The sequence below is a fragment of the Rhinolophus sinicus genome, chromosome 1 (genome assembly GCF_057876585.1).
Source record: "Rhinolophus sinicus isolate RSI-liver-muscle chromosome 1, RSI-T2T, whole genome shotgun sequence".
NCBI lineage: Eukaryota > Metazoa > Chordata > Mammalia > Chiroptera > Rhinolophidae > Rhinolophus > Rhinolophus sinicus.
In genome coordinates, this window is record NC_142501.1 from 24,052,504 (window position 1) to 24,068,608 (window position 16,105).

The 16,105-nt window shown below is 41.3% G+C and overlaps 1 protein-coding gene across 1 annotated transcript in view; it reads left to right on the forward strand.

The window, feature by feature from the left end:
• LOC148759021 (uncharacterized protein C3orf20-like) overlaps positions 1–16,105 on the forward strand; it is an 82,080-nt gene that overhangs the window by 53,986 nt on the left and 11,989 nt on the right. The window contains 2 exon segments of the mRNA XM_088789700.1: positions 5,949–6,243; positions 10,254–10,367. Of these exon segments, the coding sequence (XP_088645826.1) occupies positions 5,949–6,243; positions 10,254–10,367 (409 nt within the window).

A 16,105-nucleotide genomic window follows, 5' to 3' on the forward strand; every position in this document is an offset into this window, starting at 1 on the left:
ACATTCCTGACACACCTAAGGGATAGTGACTATAATTAATCCCATGCTGCCCTCCCTACCTCAGAGGCACAGGGAGTGAGCAGCAGGACTGGGATTTGAGCAAAGGGACGGTGCAGGCAAATCAAAAGAGTGATGAGCAGTCTGGTTTGGCTAATGCTTAGAATGTGGAAGATAGGAAAAGTGGGTCTGGGATTAGATCAAGGGTGGCCTTGACCCCAGACTAGAGCTGGAGGCAAATAACAAAATTAATCAAATCCTTTAAAATCTGCAGTGAGGAAGAAATCAGGAACTGTGGGAGGCAGCTTTAAAATGTTTATTCAGACTTTCAGATTTGCCCAGAGAACTCAAAACCCAATTGTTTCACATTTAAATGTAGAATTATTTTTATTCCTCAGCTACACAAGTTACAGTGATATTTGAAGAAATTAATATCAATTCAATAAAGGCTTCCTTTATTTCTGCAAAAACCTAAGTGAAACTTTTAAATGTACGATTGAACTCTAAATCTTGAAATAAAGCATAAAGGCCTCACCTAACCCAGTATTTACCTAATCCAGTATCCACTTAACCCTTATTAAAAATAAGCACTATGGGGCTGGCCCGGTGGCTAAGGTGGTTGGAGCTCTGTGCTCATTACTCTGAAGGCTGCTGGTTCGATTCCCACATGGGCCAGTGGGCTCCTGCAACTAAGATTGAACACGGCACCTTGAGCTGAGCTGCCGCTGAGCTCTTGGATGGCTCAGTTGGTTAGAGCGCGTCCTCTCAACCACAAGGTTGCTGGTTCAACTCCCACAAGGGATGGTGGGCTGCGCCCCTGCAACTAGCAGCGGCAACTGGATCTGGAGCTGAGCTGTACCCTCCACAACTAAGATTGAAAGGACAACTTGACTTGGAAAATAGTCCTGGAAGTACACACTGTTCCCCAATAAAATCCTGTTCCCCTTCCCCAATAAAATATTTAAAAATACTATGTAATTTTACTAACAATTGTGACCCCAATAAATTTAAATTAAAAAAATCTTTAAAAATAAATAATGCATGATAAAACCCATCTTATGATAAGCGCTGTACATGATAAAACCCATCTTATGAGAGGTCACTTCTCCATATAGTTTCCATGCTCTAGTTCAATTTCCAGCCAAAACCTATGCATGGAGGACAGGTTGACACCTGGTAGAGGGACAACAGCATAACGTCCTGATAACACACTGCAGAGTATACTAGCTATGCAACGTGCAGCAATCATGTACCTCCTAAACTTCTGTTTCTTTGTAGAATGGGAGTAATAATACCAACTTCCCAAGATTGTGAAAGAATTAAATGTGATAAAGCATGTCAAGTTTTTAGCACCATGTCTACCACCCTATGACTCCCCAATACAAGACAGTAAAGGTTATATTCAGCCTGTTAGTGAGAGACATACACTGTTTTATTGTGTGCTTAGAAATTCTGATTGACTCTCTCTACCTGTCATGGTGCACATTTGAAGTTAATATTGTCAATGCAACCCACAAAATGCAAGTTATTGAATACAGCTGAGAAGAGCAATAAACAGACAAAAAATGCATCCACATAAATTTAAAACCAAAATGTTTTAATAAAGTTCAGTAACTGCTGAGTTTTTACACGCAGAGGTTATGCATAAGAAAATGCGGATTATATAGTAATGTTTGGATATCTTGAAATACCGAAAGAAATGAACAGATGCACAAACATATTTACATTTAGCTTGAGGTCAATTAACAAACCTATGAAGTCCCTACATAGTACACATTCTAGTTCCAATTTCTCCTTTTTTAGGCACAAGTTGCCACATTCTTTGTAATGGTTCTCAGTCACCACTGGTGGTGTTGAACAGAAACAAGTTTAAATATCCCTTTATTTACAGAACCATCCAGCCTATCAGAGAAGTATGCAACTTGCTTCCAAGAATGAGAACAGAATTTTGAAAGCCCAGATTCTTACTCATAAAATGTGAGTGGAGAAAAACAAATAGTGTCTGTTCAACACAGTGCACTGTTTCATACAGAATACTGTTAAGGCTAAAGCAGTCTATAAATTAAAATGAATATTCAGTTCCAGGGTTTACTTTGAGCACTGTCTGCATAAATGCTGTTTCGCAAAGGAAACAAAATCAGCCCAGCGTGAGACAACACGTAAACAGTGTATTTACAGTTTTACCTACTATAGCGTCTATATGATGGCAGTTTACAGGTGAGGTAGTATTAATATGTCCTTTCTCTAATGTTTTATGCTTTGTTTCTAAATTTTGCAGAAAGTACTTTTTTAAAAAAATTTTTTATTGGGGAATATTGGGGAACAGTGTTTTTCTAGGGCCCATCAGCTCCAAGTAAAGTCGTTTTCAATCTAGTTGTGGAAGGCGTGGCTCACTGGCCCATGTGGGAATCAAACCAGTGACCTTGGTGTTATGAGCACCATGCTCTAACCAACTGAGCCAACCAGCCACCCCCAGAAAGTACATATTTTAAATCATAACATTTGTGGTGGACATTGGTGAACATTTTTTTTAGCTGAATACCAGGAGTCATTTCCATTTTCACCCTTCCCCAAGTGAATTTAGTATATGCCTGTCCCTTCCATAGCTCAGGTGCCTCAGGGGTTGGCCCTGGGTGGTTTAAGGGAATGGAATTTCTCATTTATTTGGCCAGTCATTGGTACATGTGGGGAGGGGAGGAAGTGACGCGAGACATTTTTAATCCTAGGCTTTTTATTTGGAATGCTAGGGACAAAAACCCCTACTCTTTCTTGGTAGTTGCTCTGAATAGATGGGAGGCCCGGAACTATCTGAGCATCTGTTTCTGGCCAACAGATGAAACTGATGCATAAAGAATGAGGGAGATGGATGCACATGAAGTCACTGGGTGGCGCCTCCCCTGAGGTCCTACCTCTAGATTTCCAACTGTGGGAGCCAACAGGTGTCCTTATTAAGCCAGAGTTGCATTTTCTGTTAACTTGAATCCAAAGAAAAGTATCTTAATTAATATAACATGTGATATAATAGGGCTTATAGGGCTTTTTTTTTTTTTTTAGTATTTGTGTTGCCAATGCCAGCATGGCTTTACAGGTTTTTACCTTTATTATCCTTTTATGCTCATTTTAGTAAGGTTTTACTGTGTTGAAGTAAACCTGAATGTGTTCAGTCTACCATATCTTAACTAAATGTATTTAATTCTTTTTTTCAGAGTTTTTTATTCCATCATTAGTCACCTTAATGATTCTAAACATACCTATTTTTTAAATACGTTTTAGGTTTGTCCTATTATTTTTATTTTGTCTATATTGAATCCATCTTTTGATTTTGTGGATTGTCTTTCTTAGAATTAGCTTTCTCATGTATTTTGGAATTTTGGATTCTAGACTCATCTTGAGTAGAAGGTTTCTCTCTCGATTTCTCTCTCTCACTCTCACTCTGAGTGTGTGTGTGTGTGTGTGTGTTTACCCCTCCCTCTGGTGGGTTTTCAGTTGCTGCCATCCAAAACCTTGAGGTCTCACATTCAGAACCAGTCAAATAATGGTGGGGAGCTGTCCTGCCCCATTAATATTAGGAATGCTGCAGACCCAGATCCCAAGCCAGCAAGCAGCGTGGCTTAGCCCTGGTTGGGAGGCTCTGTTTGTATTCTCTAACCTGCCTGGGCATGAAGCGTCCTGGGAGCCAAGCCAGAGGAGACAGCAGCTGTTCTAGCCTCGTGCAGAGTGGTGGGAGCCCTACCCTGGTCCTTGGTTTCAGTAAGTGAGCCAGGCAGCATCCCTCAACACCTCATCACCCTGCTTTGGGAGGAACATTTTATTCTGTTTTCCTAAAGAGCCAAATTCTTGCCCACTTTTGCTGTTTCTAGCCCCGGAGCCAAGCAAGCCTATGGCGTTAGCCCCACTAACATATTCAGTTTCTATCCACAGAGGTGCTCATCTTGGTTTAGATGCTGCTTTGTCCTTTTAAATTGCTTTTTTTTTTTTTTTTTTTTTTTACCATTATTGCAATATGTTTGAGGCAGGAGGTTGGAGGGAATGCTCAAGGCAACAACTTGAAATGTCTTTTTGAGCAGAAATCTGTACAGAGGGTTGTAGCTTGAAACCTGATTTTCTGTGACTTTACAGCACACTAGCTCAAGCTCACACGTTAGTATTACCCAGGGAAGCTCAGAATGCCTCTCCAAGGGCTCTGATATTGGTACACTGTGTTCACCTGAGATAGGCCCCTGGGAAGGCGAAGGTGGGGTGAAAGAGTAAGTGGTCACAGGAAAACAAGAGAGTGTCACTGAGGCTGCCATTCCTGGCAGCCTGTTCTTTCCAGGGTGGAGATCAGAGCTGTCATTCAAAACACACGATTTCTTTGATGCTAGCCCCCTGCCTCCCGCTCTCAGAGCTCTCTGACACTGCCCAGCCCCTGGCAAAGGTGGTGTTGTTAATGCTCTTGCTGCTCTTTATGGCTCATATTGTAGAGCAAACTATATGTGCCAGAAGTTCTTTGATTTGATCATTGTGCTCTTTGGGGTGTAAGATAGCGAATTCTGGAAATGGCATTAGTATATCTGAAGAAGAAAAACAAAATGGGAGAACTTTTAAAACCTTTTATGAAGTGATCATAGGTAAGATATTGTGGTATTGGCACCAGGCTAGTTAGACCAATGGAACAGAATAGAGAGCCCCAACCAGACCCATGAACATATGGAAACTTGATATGCTCATACAATAGGGACAGCATTACAAACCAGTGAGGAAAGAATGGCTTACCCAATCAATGGTAATGAGAAAATTGGTTATCTATATCTATCTATCTATCTGTCTGTCTGTCTGTCTGTCTATCTATCTATCTTTCTATCTATATTAGATTGCTACTTCTCATCATAAACTCAAAGTAGATTAAAGAGCTATATATGAAAAGCCAAATAATAAAACATTTGGAAACCAAAAGGAGAATATTTTTGTAAACTTGAGGTAGAAAATAAATTCCTAAACCAAACACACAAAAAACAGAGAGGGTTGATAAGTTTAACTACATTAAAATAAAAGTATTCTGTACAAAAATTTCATTGCAGCAGTTCGTAATAGAAAATTGGAAACTACCTCAATGTCCATTAACAAGAGAATGCATAAGTTGTTGGGGACAACTGTCATTTGTTTTGACCATCAACCTCTGAACCAACTGTCTTTCTTTGGGGACTCCCTTACCTGCTGAGACAGAGTGCCTTCCACTATAGATGCCCCAAATGCCAGATTCTTGCTTTCCCAGTGCCCTCTGAAGCCAGGGCCCAGGCAAGTAATCCAGGCTCCTCCAATCCAAGCTTGCCCCAGACTTCCAGGCAGCTGCCGGGGCTGCCCCGACCCTAGGCGGGAAGGGGCAGCCGCTCTGCGTGGCTTCCAGAGTTCTTGCACCCGTGTCCTGGGCCAGCAGGGCCAGCGGCAGAGCAAGCTGTAGTCTGCCCAGCAGCTGTGGCTGTGGCATCCCCACTGGACATTTTCCCTGGTAGTGGAGGCTGCAAATCCTATTCCACCTTTCCAAAGATTTTCTGAGTTCTTCAACAAAGTCCTTCGTTTTTGTTTGTTTGCTTAAATTAGCCAGAATTTATTTCTGTTGCTTGCAGGTAAAAACCCTAACCTGATAGATTACGGATTATGATATATTTATATAACATACGTAAGAATGGCATTTAACTCCTTTAGTGCACTGACAAGTATTTTAATGTGTTGGCAAATAAAATTCTGTCCAAAATTACATTTCAATGCTTTACTAAAGTAGCCACTTTGGGATATACAGTGTGAAATGCTATTTTTCTCTTTGTCTGTATTTGCAACAAAAAAAGGAATTTAATCAAATTCTAAAATAATAATAATAGTAAAGTAGCCACTTTCTTCTTTGGTATTTTTTTCAACGATGTCTTTCTGTCCTTTCAGTTCTTCAAATATGATTTCTATCATTATATTCCTAGGCTTCCTCTTCCCATTGAAAGCAAGGATGCACAGTTTGCCTCCCAGCTGGTTTGTCCTGCGGTCCTGAGGAGGACTCTGTGTGGGAAGGAAGGGGACATGTGCCGATGCAGCGCGGATAACATTCCTGAAGTGACAGACCTGGAGTGTGATTACCTAATAAGCAACCAGCGGTCCTCTGTGGATCAGATCGTTATAGTCTACGTGTTATCAGCTAAGAAGAAGGACAAGACTATAAAAGAAGTGGCCAAAGTGTGTAGGAAACAGAATAGAACTAGAAGCATGCCTTGCATTCAGGTGAGTGTCACGTGTATAAAGACAGACTGTGGAATAATATTTACTTGCCTGTCATAATACATTTCCTCAGCCACACAAAGATCATGGAAGGAACCCCACCCTTTTAACTGAGTTATGAGCTTCATATAATAAAGGTCACAAATCTTAAAGGTATATAGTTTAATGAAATTTTATGTACGTGTACACCTGTACAATTACTACCCAGCTCAAGATATAGAATATTCCAGGCCCCAAAAAGCTGCTCCTTGCCCCTTCTCAGTCAATAGTCCACCCACCTAGGTAACCACTATTCTTTTTTTTTTAAATTGGGGAACAGTGTGTACTTCCAGGACTTTTTTCCAAGTCAAGTTGTTGTTCTTTCAGTCTTAGTTGTGGAGGGCTCACTCAGCTCCAGGTCCAGTTGCCGTTGCTAGTTGCAGGGGGCGCAGCCCACCATCTTTTGCAGGAGTCAAACCATTAACCTTGTGGTCGAGAGCCCACTGGCCCATGTGGGAATCGAACCAGCAGCCTTCGGAGTTAGGAGCACAGAGCTCCAACCGCCTGAGCCACTGGGCCGGCCCCGGTAACCACTATTCTGACTTTTATCACCATAAATTAGTTTTGTCTGTTTAATCTTCTTATATGTGGAATGACACAGTGCGCACATTTCAAAACACACAGTACATTTTTATGCTTCCTCTGCCAGAGAGCAGGAATGGTAAATACCAGTCATGCCCACATCCTGTGGTTCTGCATCCATGGCAGACATTACATCCATCATTCTTTTCAACTGAGCCTAGACAGGGCCCTAAATTCTTTTTTTCTGATTGCACTCCAAGTAGCCACTCCCAGTTGATCTGAGTAAGCACTCATGAAACCTACATGACAGCCTTTACCCTCAACATATTTAATAAGTCTCGCTGTCTTATCGATTCTATCACAGTGACATTTTTTCCCTATTTGTCCCTTTTCAATCACATTGCTTCTGCTTATTTTAGGCCTTCGTCACCTCCCACCTGATTTTCTCCAACAGCTTCTCTGACTAATTTTTGTGCTTCTGGTCTTGGCCCCTCTGATATTTCCTACACATTGCAGGGTGTTCTTTTTAACATGTTGCGTATGGCGGGGTTTAAATCCCTCATACCCTGCTGTTCCGGCAGGTTTTTAAAAGAAACTACTTTAAAATGCACTCTTCTCTTTAAAGCGTAAATGCTTCTATGTCATTTATTATTTTTCTATGGAATTTTTTAGGATTTACTCACCTATGATGTTAGTAATCCCTCCTGGTGTGATACTGCAGAAAGCAGCTTCCTTTGTTATTAACGAAACACAAATAATTCAATAAAATGTGCAAAGTAAAAAGAGTCAACAGTAAAAATGAGAATTCTCGTTATCCGTCCTTAAAACGTATGGCTCAGAAAAAAACGAAGATTCTCGTGATCCGTACGCAACGTGTTAATATCCCATCATGATAGCATCATTCTACTTACAATTCTCTCAGGACTTCTCTTCAGGTCATGTCCAAGTTCCTTACCTGACATTGAGGGCCCACTCCCATTGAAGCAATCCCCACTCTGGCTGTTCAGTTCCATACCCCAATCCCAGCGATAGCCCCAGAATGCTTGCAGAGCCCAGGTCTTATTCTTCAGCAGATTGAAGAATGTGAAAGCCGAGGGCTTGGGCCACATTATCCCTTGTAGAACTGCTTTCAATAAGTTGCCTTTTAGGATGTTGCCTTGAATATTCCCTGAGCTTCTTCTGAGGGATGTTACATTATTTGCCACCGGCCTGGTGTCCCCTGTATGAAGCTCAATGTGAAAATTGTCTCTGAATGACAGGCTAGAAAGCTTTACTTCCCATGGGGATCTGGTATGTGTCCTCTTCCCTGGTAATGAGATTTTGGGTGCCCAGATGGGTTTCTCTTTTCACTTTGCCTTAAAGTATAGAGCAAAGTTTTAGACTGAATTTTAACAATAGGGTAGGAATGTATGGACCACTCATCTGAAATCCATTTCTTCTTTTGGATTCAGAGCTTCTGTTTATATTGAAATTTTCTCATCATAACTTGTATAATTTATAATTTTTCTCTTATACTATACTTACTTCCTGTAAACCACCTCAGTTCTTTTGCTAGAAAGGCAGAGTATAAACAAACAAATTTAAGATGTAAGTTTTCACTAAGGAAATATTATTTTGTCCTGCGAGCTGCAAGCAACCTTGCAGGGAGGTGACATGTCATTTTGTAACTCTGAATAGTAAAGAAAGAAAATCTGGACATAACTAGGTACCCTACGCTTCCAAAAAGTAGATTCTTTTTTAGATCATAAAAAGAAAAGAACAATCCTGTACCAGAGACCTTATAGGGGATACAAAAAAGAATGGGGAAGGTTATAAAACACAGAAAACTCACCCAAGAACTTCAGAATTTTCCAGAATGGTTGTCTGGCCTTCATTCTCACTCATTCCACCTCACCAGGGAACGGTGGCCTCCTGTGTGGTGCTGAAACTGTTGAGCTGTAATTGAAAGCGGAACAGCAGCGGGAGTTCTTTGGATTCTCGGGTGGAAGCTTCAAGGGTATAGACAAAGGTCCTAAAAAGGTGGCCTGAGCCACAGAGGATATGTGGTGGGTTCTGGGAGCACCAATTCTGGGAGTAGCAGCCCCACTCTCCCACCCTGTTTTGAAGCTGGATTCCTCTGCCAACAGGCTGGAAGTTTCTTGATGACAAGACAATGTCTCGTTCACCATAGAGCCCCAGTGCCTATCATGGGCCTAGCACATGGCTAATACTTAAGACATATTTTTCAAATGAGTAAATGAACCAGTGAATGAGTGAGTGATTCTTCATCCTGAGGGCCAGATATGGGGGTGTATGGTCACTGCTGATTCTTTCTTGGTCTCATGGGAGGTGCTTCTGGGACCATCGGCTTGTGAACTGAGCTAAGTCTCCCCTGAAGAGACACACAAGCTGAATGGATGAGAGACCAAGACTGCAGTCAAGATTTCAACTCCTGACTGGAACAGCAACAATGTACATCAAATCCCAAGGGCTCTAACATCCTCAGTGTAGACAGTGCCTGCTCCCCCCATGCCTGGCATCCAGTAGACACTCAGAAAATATTTGATGAACTGATCAGAAATGGCAAAGTCAGAATCAAATCCAGAGAGCAAATATTTATTGAGTGCTCACTGTGTTACAACCACTGTTTACCTGGAATGGCATTTAATTCTCAGAAGCACCTAAATGACTGGCTCTCTGCATGTGCGTCCATTGCACACAGGTCAATACTTGAGACACAGGATAGTCCGTCACTTGTCCAAGGCTACTCAGGAAGTGATTGGGGTTAGCCCAGGGAGTCTTACTCTGGGACCCACACTTGTAAGCACCACACTAGGCCATGTAGCAGTGTGGAGTGGGCACAGCAGCAGCTTATAAGCACCACACTAGGCCACGTAGCAGTGTGGAGTGGGCACAGCAGCAGCTTACGGGAGCAAGAGTAGAATCGAATGAGGTGACTGGATGGGGAGGAAAGTGCGCTCAGGTACGTGGGGGCAGGAGGTGTGGAAGGGGCTTCCTATGTATTTGGTAGACATAAATGTAATTAAAATGATGGGTTACTCAAGGAGTGTACAGAGAGTGAATGGCACGGGGCAAGATTGGAGATATTAGTACAGTAGGTGTTTAGAAATCTAATATAGAAAAAGTTGTATATGACAAAAACTAGGATGGAAGACAGAGAAATAGGAAGGAAAAAGACAGTGGGGCCATAGAAGCTCAGGAGAGAGTTTGAGTAGGGGGACTGTTCAGTAATTTCAAATGCCATAAAGAGGTCAAGTGATCTAAGAAACATGAACACGCTCACTGGCCTTGGCAATATAGACGACTCTGGGGAGCTTATTAAAGCATTTCTAATGGAGTGGTGGGGATCGAGTCCAGACATTCTCATTCAAAGATGCAAGCCCTGCTGAATAGAGCAAAAGATTTGTTACCTGGCATTTAATAATGTCTTTACAACTTTTTCTTTTTTGTAGAGTCATTCGGATCCCTTTCGATTTCTCAACTACATCATCTCTTCATCCAAATTTACTGGCACCAGTTGTCCACTTCTGGTTCAAAGGCACAATGTCATTCCAGGAATTTTTTTGGTATGTGCTTTGAGGCATATGACTCTTTTAACCTACTATTGTATATGACGCTTGCATAGCTTAGAGACCATCCACAGAAGTGCACAAAGGCTAGAGAGAATGCAGGAACAGATCAGCTCTAATCACAACCTTCTCCACTACAGGTCTTCTTATAACTGCAGGTTGTAACTGCAGGTCTCATAACTGTTAGATTATCCATACAGTTAACACTGATTTGGTCACATCATCCGCCTCATGAGTTGATACGGGTTATAAATGCTAAACTTTAATTCTTGTATTTAAGAAGCTTATAACCTAACTGAGGAGATAAGACACATAACATCCATAATTTAAGACTGAATGTAATAACTACCATAAGCGAGAGGCTGGTCAGGTAGGGGAAGCATGAACTTTGAAAGACTGAGTCCAAACCTTGGTTCCCGACTTGCTTCCTGTGTGACCTTGGGCAAATTACTGAGCCTCTCTGAGCCTGTTTGTTTCTTACAAAAGGAGGAAATGATAACTAATTCATAAAATTGTAAAAATTCAGTAAGATAATGTGCATAAAGTGCTTGTTTCAATTCTTGGCACATTGTGGACACTTAATAAATGTTAATTCCCTTCCACCAATTTTTCAGTTCAACAAATGTTTATTGAATGTCTGCTCTGCGCCAAGCACAGCACAGGGTACAAAGATACAAAAATAAAAAAGCCACAATCCCTACTGACAAGGAAGTCCTAGTACAGTGGGGAGAGCTGCCACCTGAGGCTTCCTGAGAACTGTGGAATGGGGGCTGGGCTGTGAAGGTGAGAGGGATTTTGATAGAAAGAAGTAGGAAGGAGGAGGAGAAAGAAGCTCCATGGAGAGGGACTACTATTAGTAAAGGTAAAGGTTTGGAGCACAAGGTACCTGGAGACCTGGTTTTCAGTCCTGCACCTTCCACTGTAACCAGCTGTATGTGTTTGGGTTAACTTCGTCTGGAAGAGGAGAGGACTGGATTAGATCAGTGGCTCCCAACCCTGGCTGATGCCTTAGGTGCATGAAACAATAATGATTTCTGGGCCTCATCCTAGAACAATTAAATCAGAATTTCTATGGATGGGACCCAGCATTCTCTTTACATCAACTTTATTATGATTCATTTTACATGCAATGTAATGCACTCACTTATAAATGCACAGTTCCAATGACTTTTGACAAATGCATATACTCATATAACCACCCCCACAATCAAGATAGAAAACATTGCCATCACCTCAAAAAGTTTCCCTCACCCTTTAGCTGTAAGTCCTTCCAACTTCATCCCCAGGCAATCACTGATCTGCTTTATGTCCTTATCGATTAAGTTTGCCTTTTCTAGAATTTCATCTAAAAGGATTCATACAATGAGCATGCTTTTGTCTGGCTGTGTGGGATAGCAGTGTTCTTTAAAAACTTCCCTGGATGATTCTAATGAGAAGCAATGGACTGGATGATCTCTTAGGACCCTTGCAGCCTAAAAACTACGATGATTTATTTCCTCTGCTAGTCTAGAGGTACTTTATAGAAGTTGCATTTTAGGAATAGCAAATACAACTGCTGTCGTTGTAACAATTATGATAATGATGTCGTTCTAATATTTTTGGAGCTTTTTTCTATGTGCCCAGGTACTGTGCTAACTTATTCATATGTATTTTCTTGTCTAAATCCCCACGGCCACCCAGGGGATAGGTACTAATAGTATCCCTGATAATACAGGTGGAAACTGAAACTTTAGAGAGATTAAGTAACCTGTGGAAGGTCAAGAAGCTAGCAAGCAGTGGGGCCAGCACTCAAACCCAAATTTTCTCACCATAAACAGAGCCTTTGCTTCTAATCGTAAGACTACTAGAGCTCCTACAAGGTGAAGTCTCAGCCCCGCTCCTGCAGACATTCTTAGGAAGGGTAAAGTGATACCAGATGAATGCTTTCAGCTTGTGGATGAGTTCCAGCTGGGGAGAAAAAACTAAGGCATAAAGCAAAGGGCCTCTTACCATATTATGAAAAGTAAGCTAGTTTGCTGCAAGTGGCAAATTACATTTTAGACAAGAAAAAGAGAGTCAGGACAAGGGAGATGGGGCAGAGGTCACATATGGACATGTCTTTTGAGATATATACTAAATAGAGAAAGCAAGAGTAGCTCATCCACTGGTTTCGCTGTAGTAAACTGAGTAACTTCCTCAGATTTCAATCCACATACACACAAAAATCTATTTTCAGATTTCAGTATACACATCACTGTCACTATGAACAATGAACAATGAGCCTTACTCTGCGGTGAGGAAGTCGTCCCACAGTACCTGGCAGGTGATCAAATATCACCCTGTTCCTGCAAGCCTGTTTGATCCTGTGCATCTTGGCAGACTCACTTGGCTGGTTTACAGTCTGTGCTTCCTATAAATTTACTGGTGGTTTAAAGAAAAAAAAAGAAAAACCCATCAGCACAATGGCAATGTTTGTCCTCCTTAAACTGCACTCACCCATGACAACCAAATCAAAGGCTTGTCAGCTGAGGTCCTCCCAGTTCCCTGTAAGAGAATATTAACAATTATTTGTGATCACTGAAAACAAACAGGTTCCCTGGCTGTCAATGTCTGGCTGTCCAGCCAAAAGCAAGGCTAAGGCCTCAGCCCACCCAGTTGTCTGTCCACTGGGTGACAGTGTTGATCCATCTGAAATAAATGTGCTTTTTCCCTGGGCCAGCAAACTCCGGGAAAGATTGCAGCCCGGTGCTGTTGTGAGGGCCCTAGGGACTGGCTCTGCCCTTCTTCCCAGAACGAGGCAGAATGATTCTGCTTCCTGTATCTTTCCAGGGAAAATGTGGGGTGAAGAATTGTTCTGATGTTACCATGTTGAGCTGGGTTTCTTTGGGCAAAGCAGTACAGACAGTGGATGTGATTGTCCATAATAAATGAACCTGCATTTTCCTGATAATTTAACAAAGGCAAAAAGCTTGTAAAGAGCGTTGTGAAAACTAAACTTAGATGCATCAGGATGTATTGCTTCTTTAACAAAGGTGTTCATGCTTATCCAGAAGTGGTAGTCAGTGCACAGGATGTGCATTACCCAGGGCTCTGAGGAGGGACAAGACTGTCTTTGGGGAATGTTATTTCCAAAGTGCTAGGGCATTTTTATTAAGTTGGTGCAAAAGTAATTGTGGTTTAAAAGGTTAAAAATAACTGCAAAAACCATAATTATTTTTGCACCAACCTAATACATTATCCTGTCTGTTCTAACGTGTTCTCTTGTCTTCAAGAGGAGAAATAGAGAAGCAAGAACAAATACTGTAGTAAGATTTCATGTGGTCAGTGGAAACGATGGAGGTGTGTTATAATGCAGTACAGGAGAGGGAATGATGGAACCAGCCACATTCCCATTTTAAAAGGACTTCTGGAACGGATTATGTTAGAAAACCGAGGTACCACTGTATTTTATTACACTTACCATAACAAAGGTTTTAGTTTGATATATATATATATATTTATTTATATATATGCATATATGTAAATATATATACTAATATTCTATATTTTTATATATATATATAAATATATATATATATAAAAGTATACTAAAAACTAAAGTAGAATTTTCTTATGGAGTTCTACCTGAGTTCTGAGGTTAGAAATATGAATAAGTTGTCTGGCTGCAGGCGGATGGAATCAGGTTCTCACTCCCTGGGACTCACAATGACAGTGAGCAGCAAAGAACAAAGGGCTATAGAAGCGAGAAGGTGAAGCCCTTGAGCTATAAGTGACTCCCCTGTCTGCTCTTTGGTCCTTATCTACCACACCTAGACAGCAGGGGCCTATTTAGAGCAAACTGTAACCACAAACATTTTGCTTTTCTCTTTAGTGCATACTAAGGACATTTTATCAGACAGAGTTTTGGTGTTCTCTACTCAGCAGGGATCAAACATTGTATGAGCAGAGAGGCCCTGGGCAGGGCAAGTTGACAGCTTTCTGGGATTCAGGAGGGCAGACCAGATTCTCCTGAGAAGCAGACCCAACCTGGCCTCTGTGATGTGTCTGCTATCTTCACCAAAGAGTCACAATGAAAGCAAAACTAAAAAGAGAATGGGGTAGAGGTGTGTGCACCCACAGGGGCTCCAGGTACACTCTTACCCGTGTATCGCTGTAGAGGTGTGCACACATGCATTCATCTTCCTATTAATCTACCCTCTTAGTTTTCTAATCATCGTGTCTTGGGAGGGTTACATGGCTGCTCCATGAGAAGTCACACAGCAGATTCAGGGGACAGTGGGGCGGGGGCGGGATTCTATGCTGTAACCCAATTTTTGGAAATGCAGAAAAAAGCGTAGAGAGATAAACATCACCCACACTCCTACTACTCAGAAATGAACACTGTTAATGGTTCCATTATATCCTTCCAATGTTTATACATACACACGTGCATACACACACACACACACCCTGAATTAGGGTCTTGAGGTACATATAACATTATGTATTGTTTCTACCTCCTTTTACAGCAGTATCATGTATGTTGGCTGAATAATATTTCATTATATGGTGGTACCATGCCTTAATATTTAATTTATCTTTTATTGCTGGGTATTAAATTATTTTAAAGAACATTTGAAAATTAGAGCTGTCTGATGTTGGAATGCATAGCCTTGCAAAGCACAGAGCTCTCCTTTTCAGTGTCTAGAATATCACTTTTTAGAGGATATGTCAGAAGGAATGCCTACCCCAAGGGGATGCCTTCTTTCTATTCTCTGAGCCCATTTCTCTTGGCAATTATTTTCCTTCCTAGGATTCACCCTCTTTCCCTGTGCTTCACAATCTCAACCTTGTCGATTCTGGCCATCTCCTCCCCTCTCATTAGGATGCCAGATTCAGAAAGCACTGATTTTGAATCTGCCATAGGACTTTGGAGCCAAGGAAGAGAGTCCCTTTTCTGGCCAATATGACCAGAGATTCTCCAGGCCCAATAACCTTTTGTGTTTAATAACCGAATAGCTTGGCATCACATCATAAAAATATCCTAGACCTTTAATGTTCTTAAAAATGGGATACTATTTAGGATGAGCACAAAAAAGAGCAGCAGAAGTTTAAGTGTGTTTAAAAACAAGGAAAAAGTCTCCAATGGGGATGCCCTGTATGTACAATAGTATTAGTATGTGTAAGTAACGAGTGAAAATGATTCTGTTCTGTCATTAGCTATAAAGTTTAGCAGCACTGGATTACTCTCTTGAGATGCTCAGGTCTAAATTGGACCACACTGGGGCAGGGGCTCTGCTTTCCTCTTTTCATTGCATCGTTTACCGTTGTAGCTACAAAGTCAGTATTTATACAGTTGATTTGTGACGAAAGGGTAAATTTAATATTTAGGACCCCATATCAAAAGACACCCCTAACTTTATCCAAAAGCCAGCATGTAGCTTTCATTTCCTATTTATAGACCACTGTTTAATCTGTATAAGTAAATGTAGGCCTGTGATTTAAGTTCAGACAAAAAGATTTGTTGGACATATTTGAGCAACTCTTAACATCAATCAAAGGGAATAACCCACATTGTCCCGCAATGATGTGTTTATGGAGAATTATAAACACAATTCTAAATGCTTCTAATAAACCACTGACTTGCAGAGCAGCTGACTGACCCACTGCTGCTTTCTAAAGTACTGATTTGCCCTTTTCTCAGCTTCTCCCAAGCTGACTGTAACTTTGCACTTGCGCTGAGAAACAATGTTCTTTATTTAGAGTCACACTGTCTA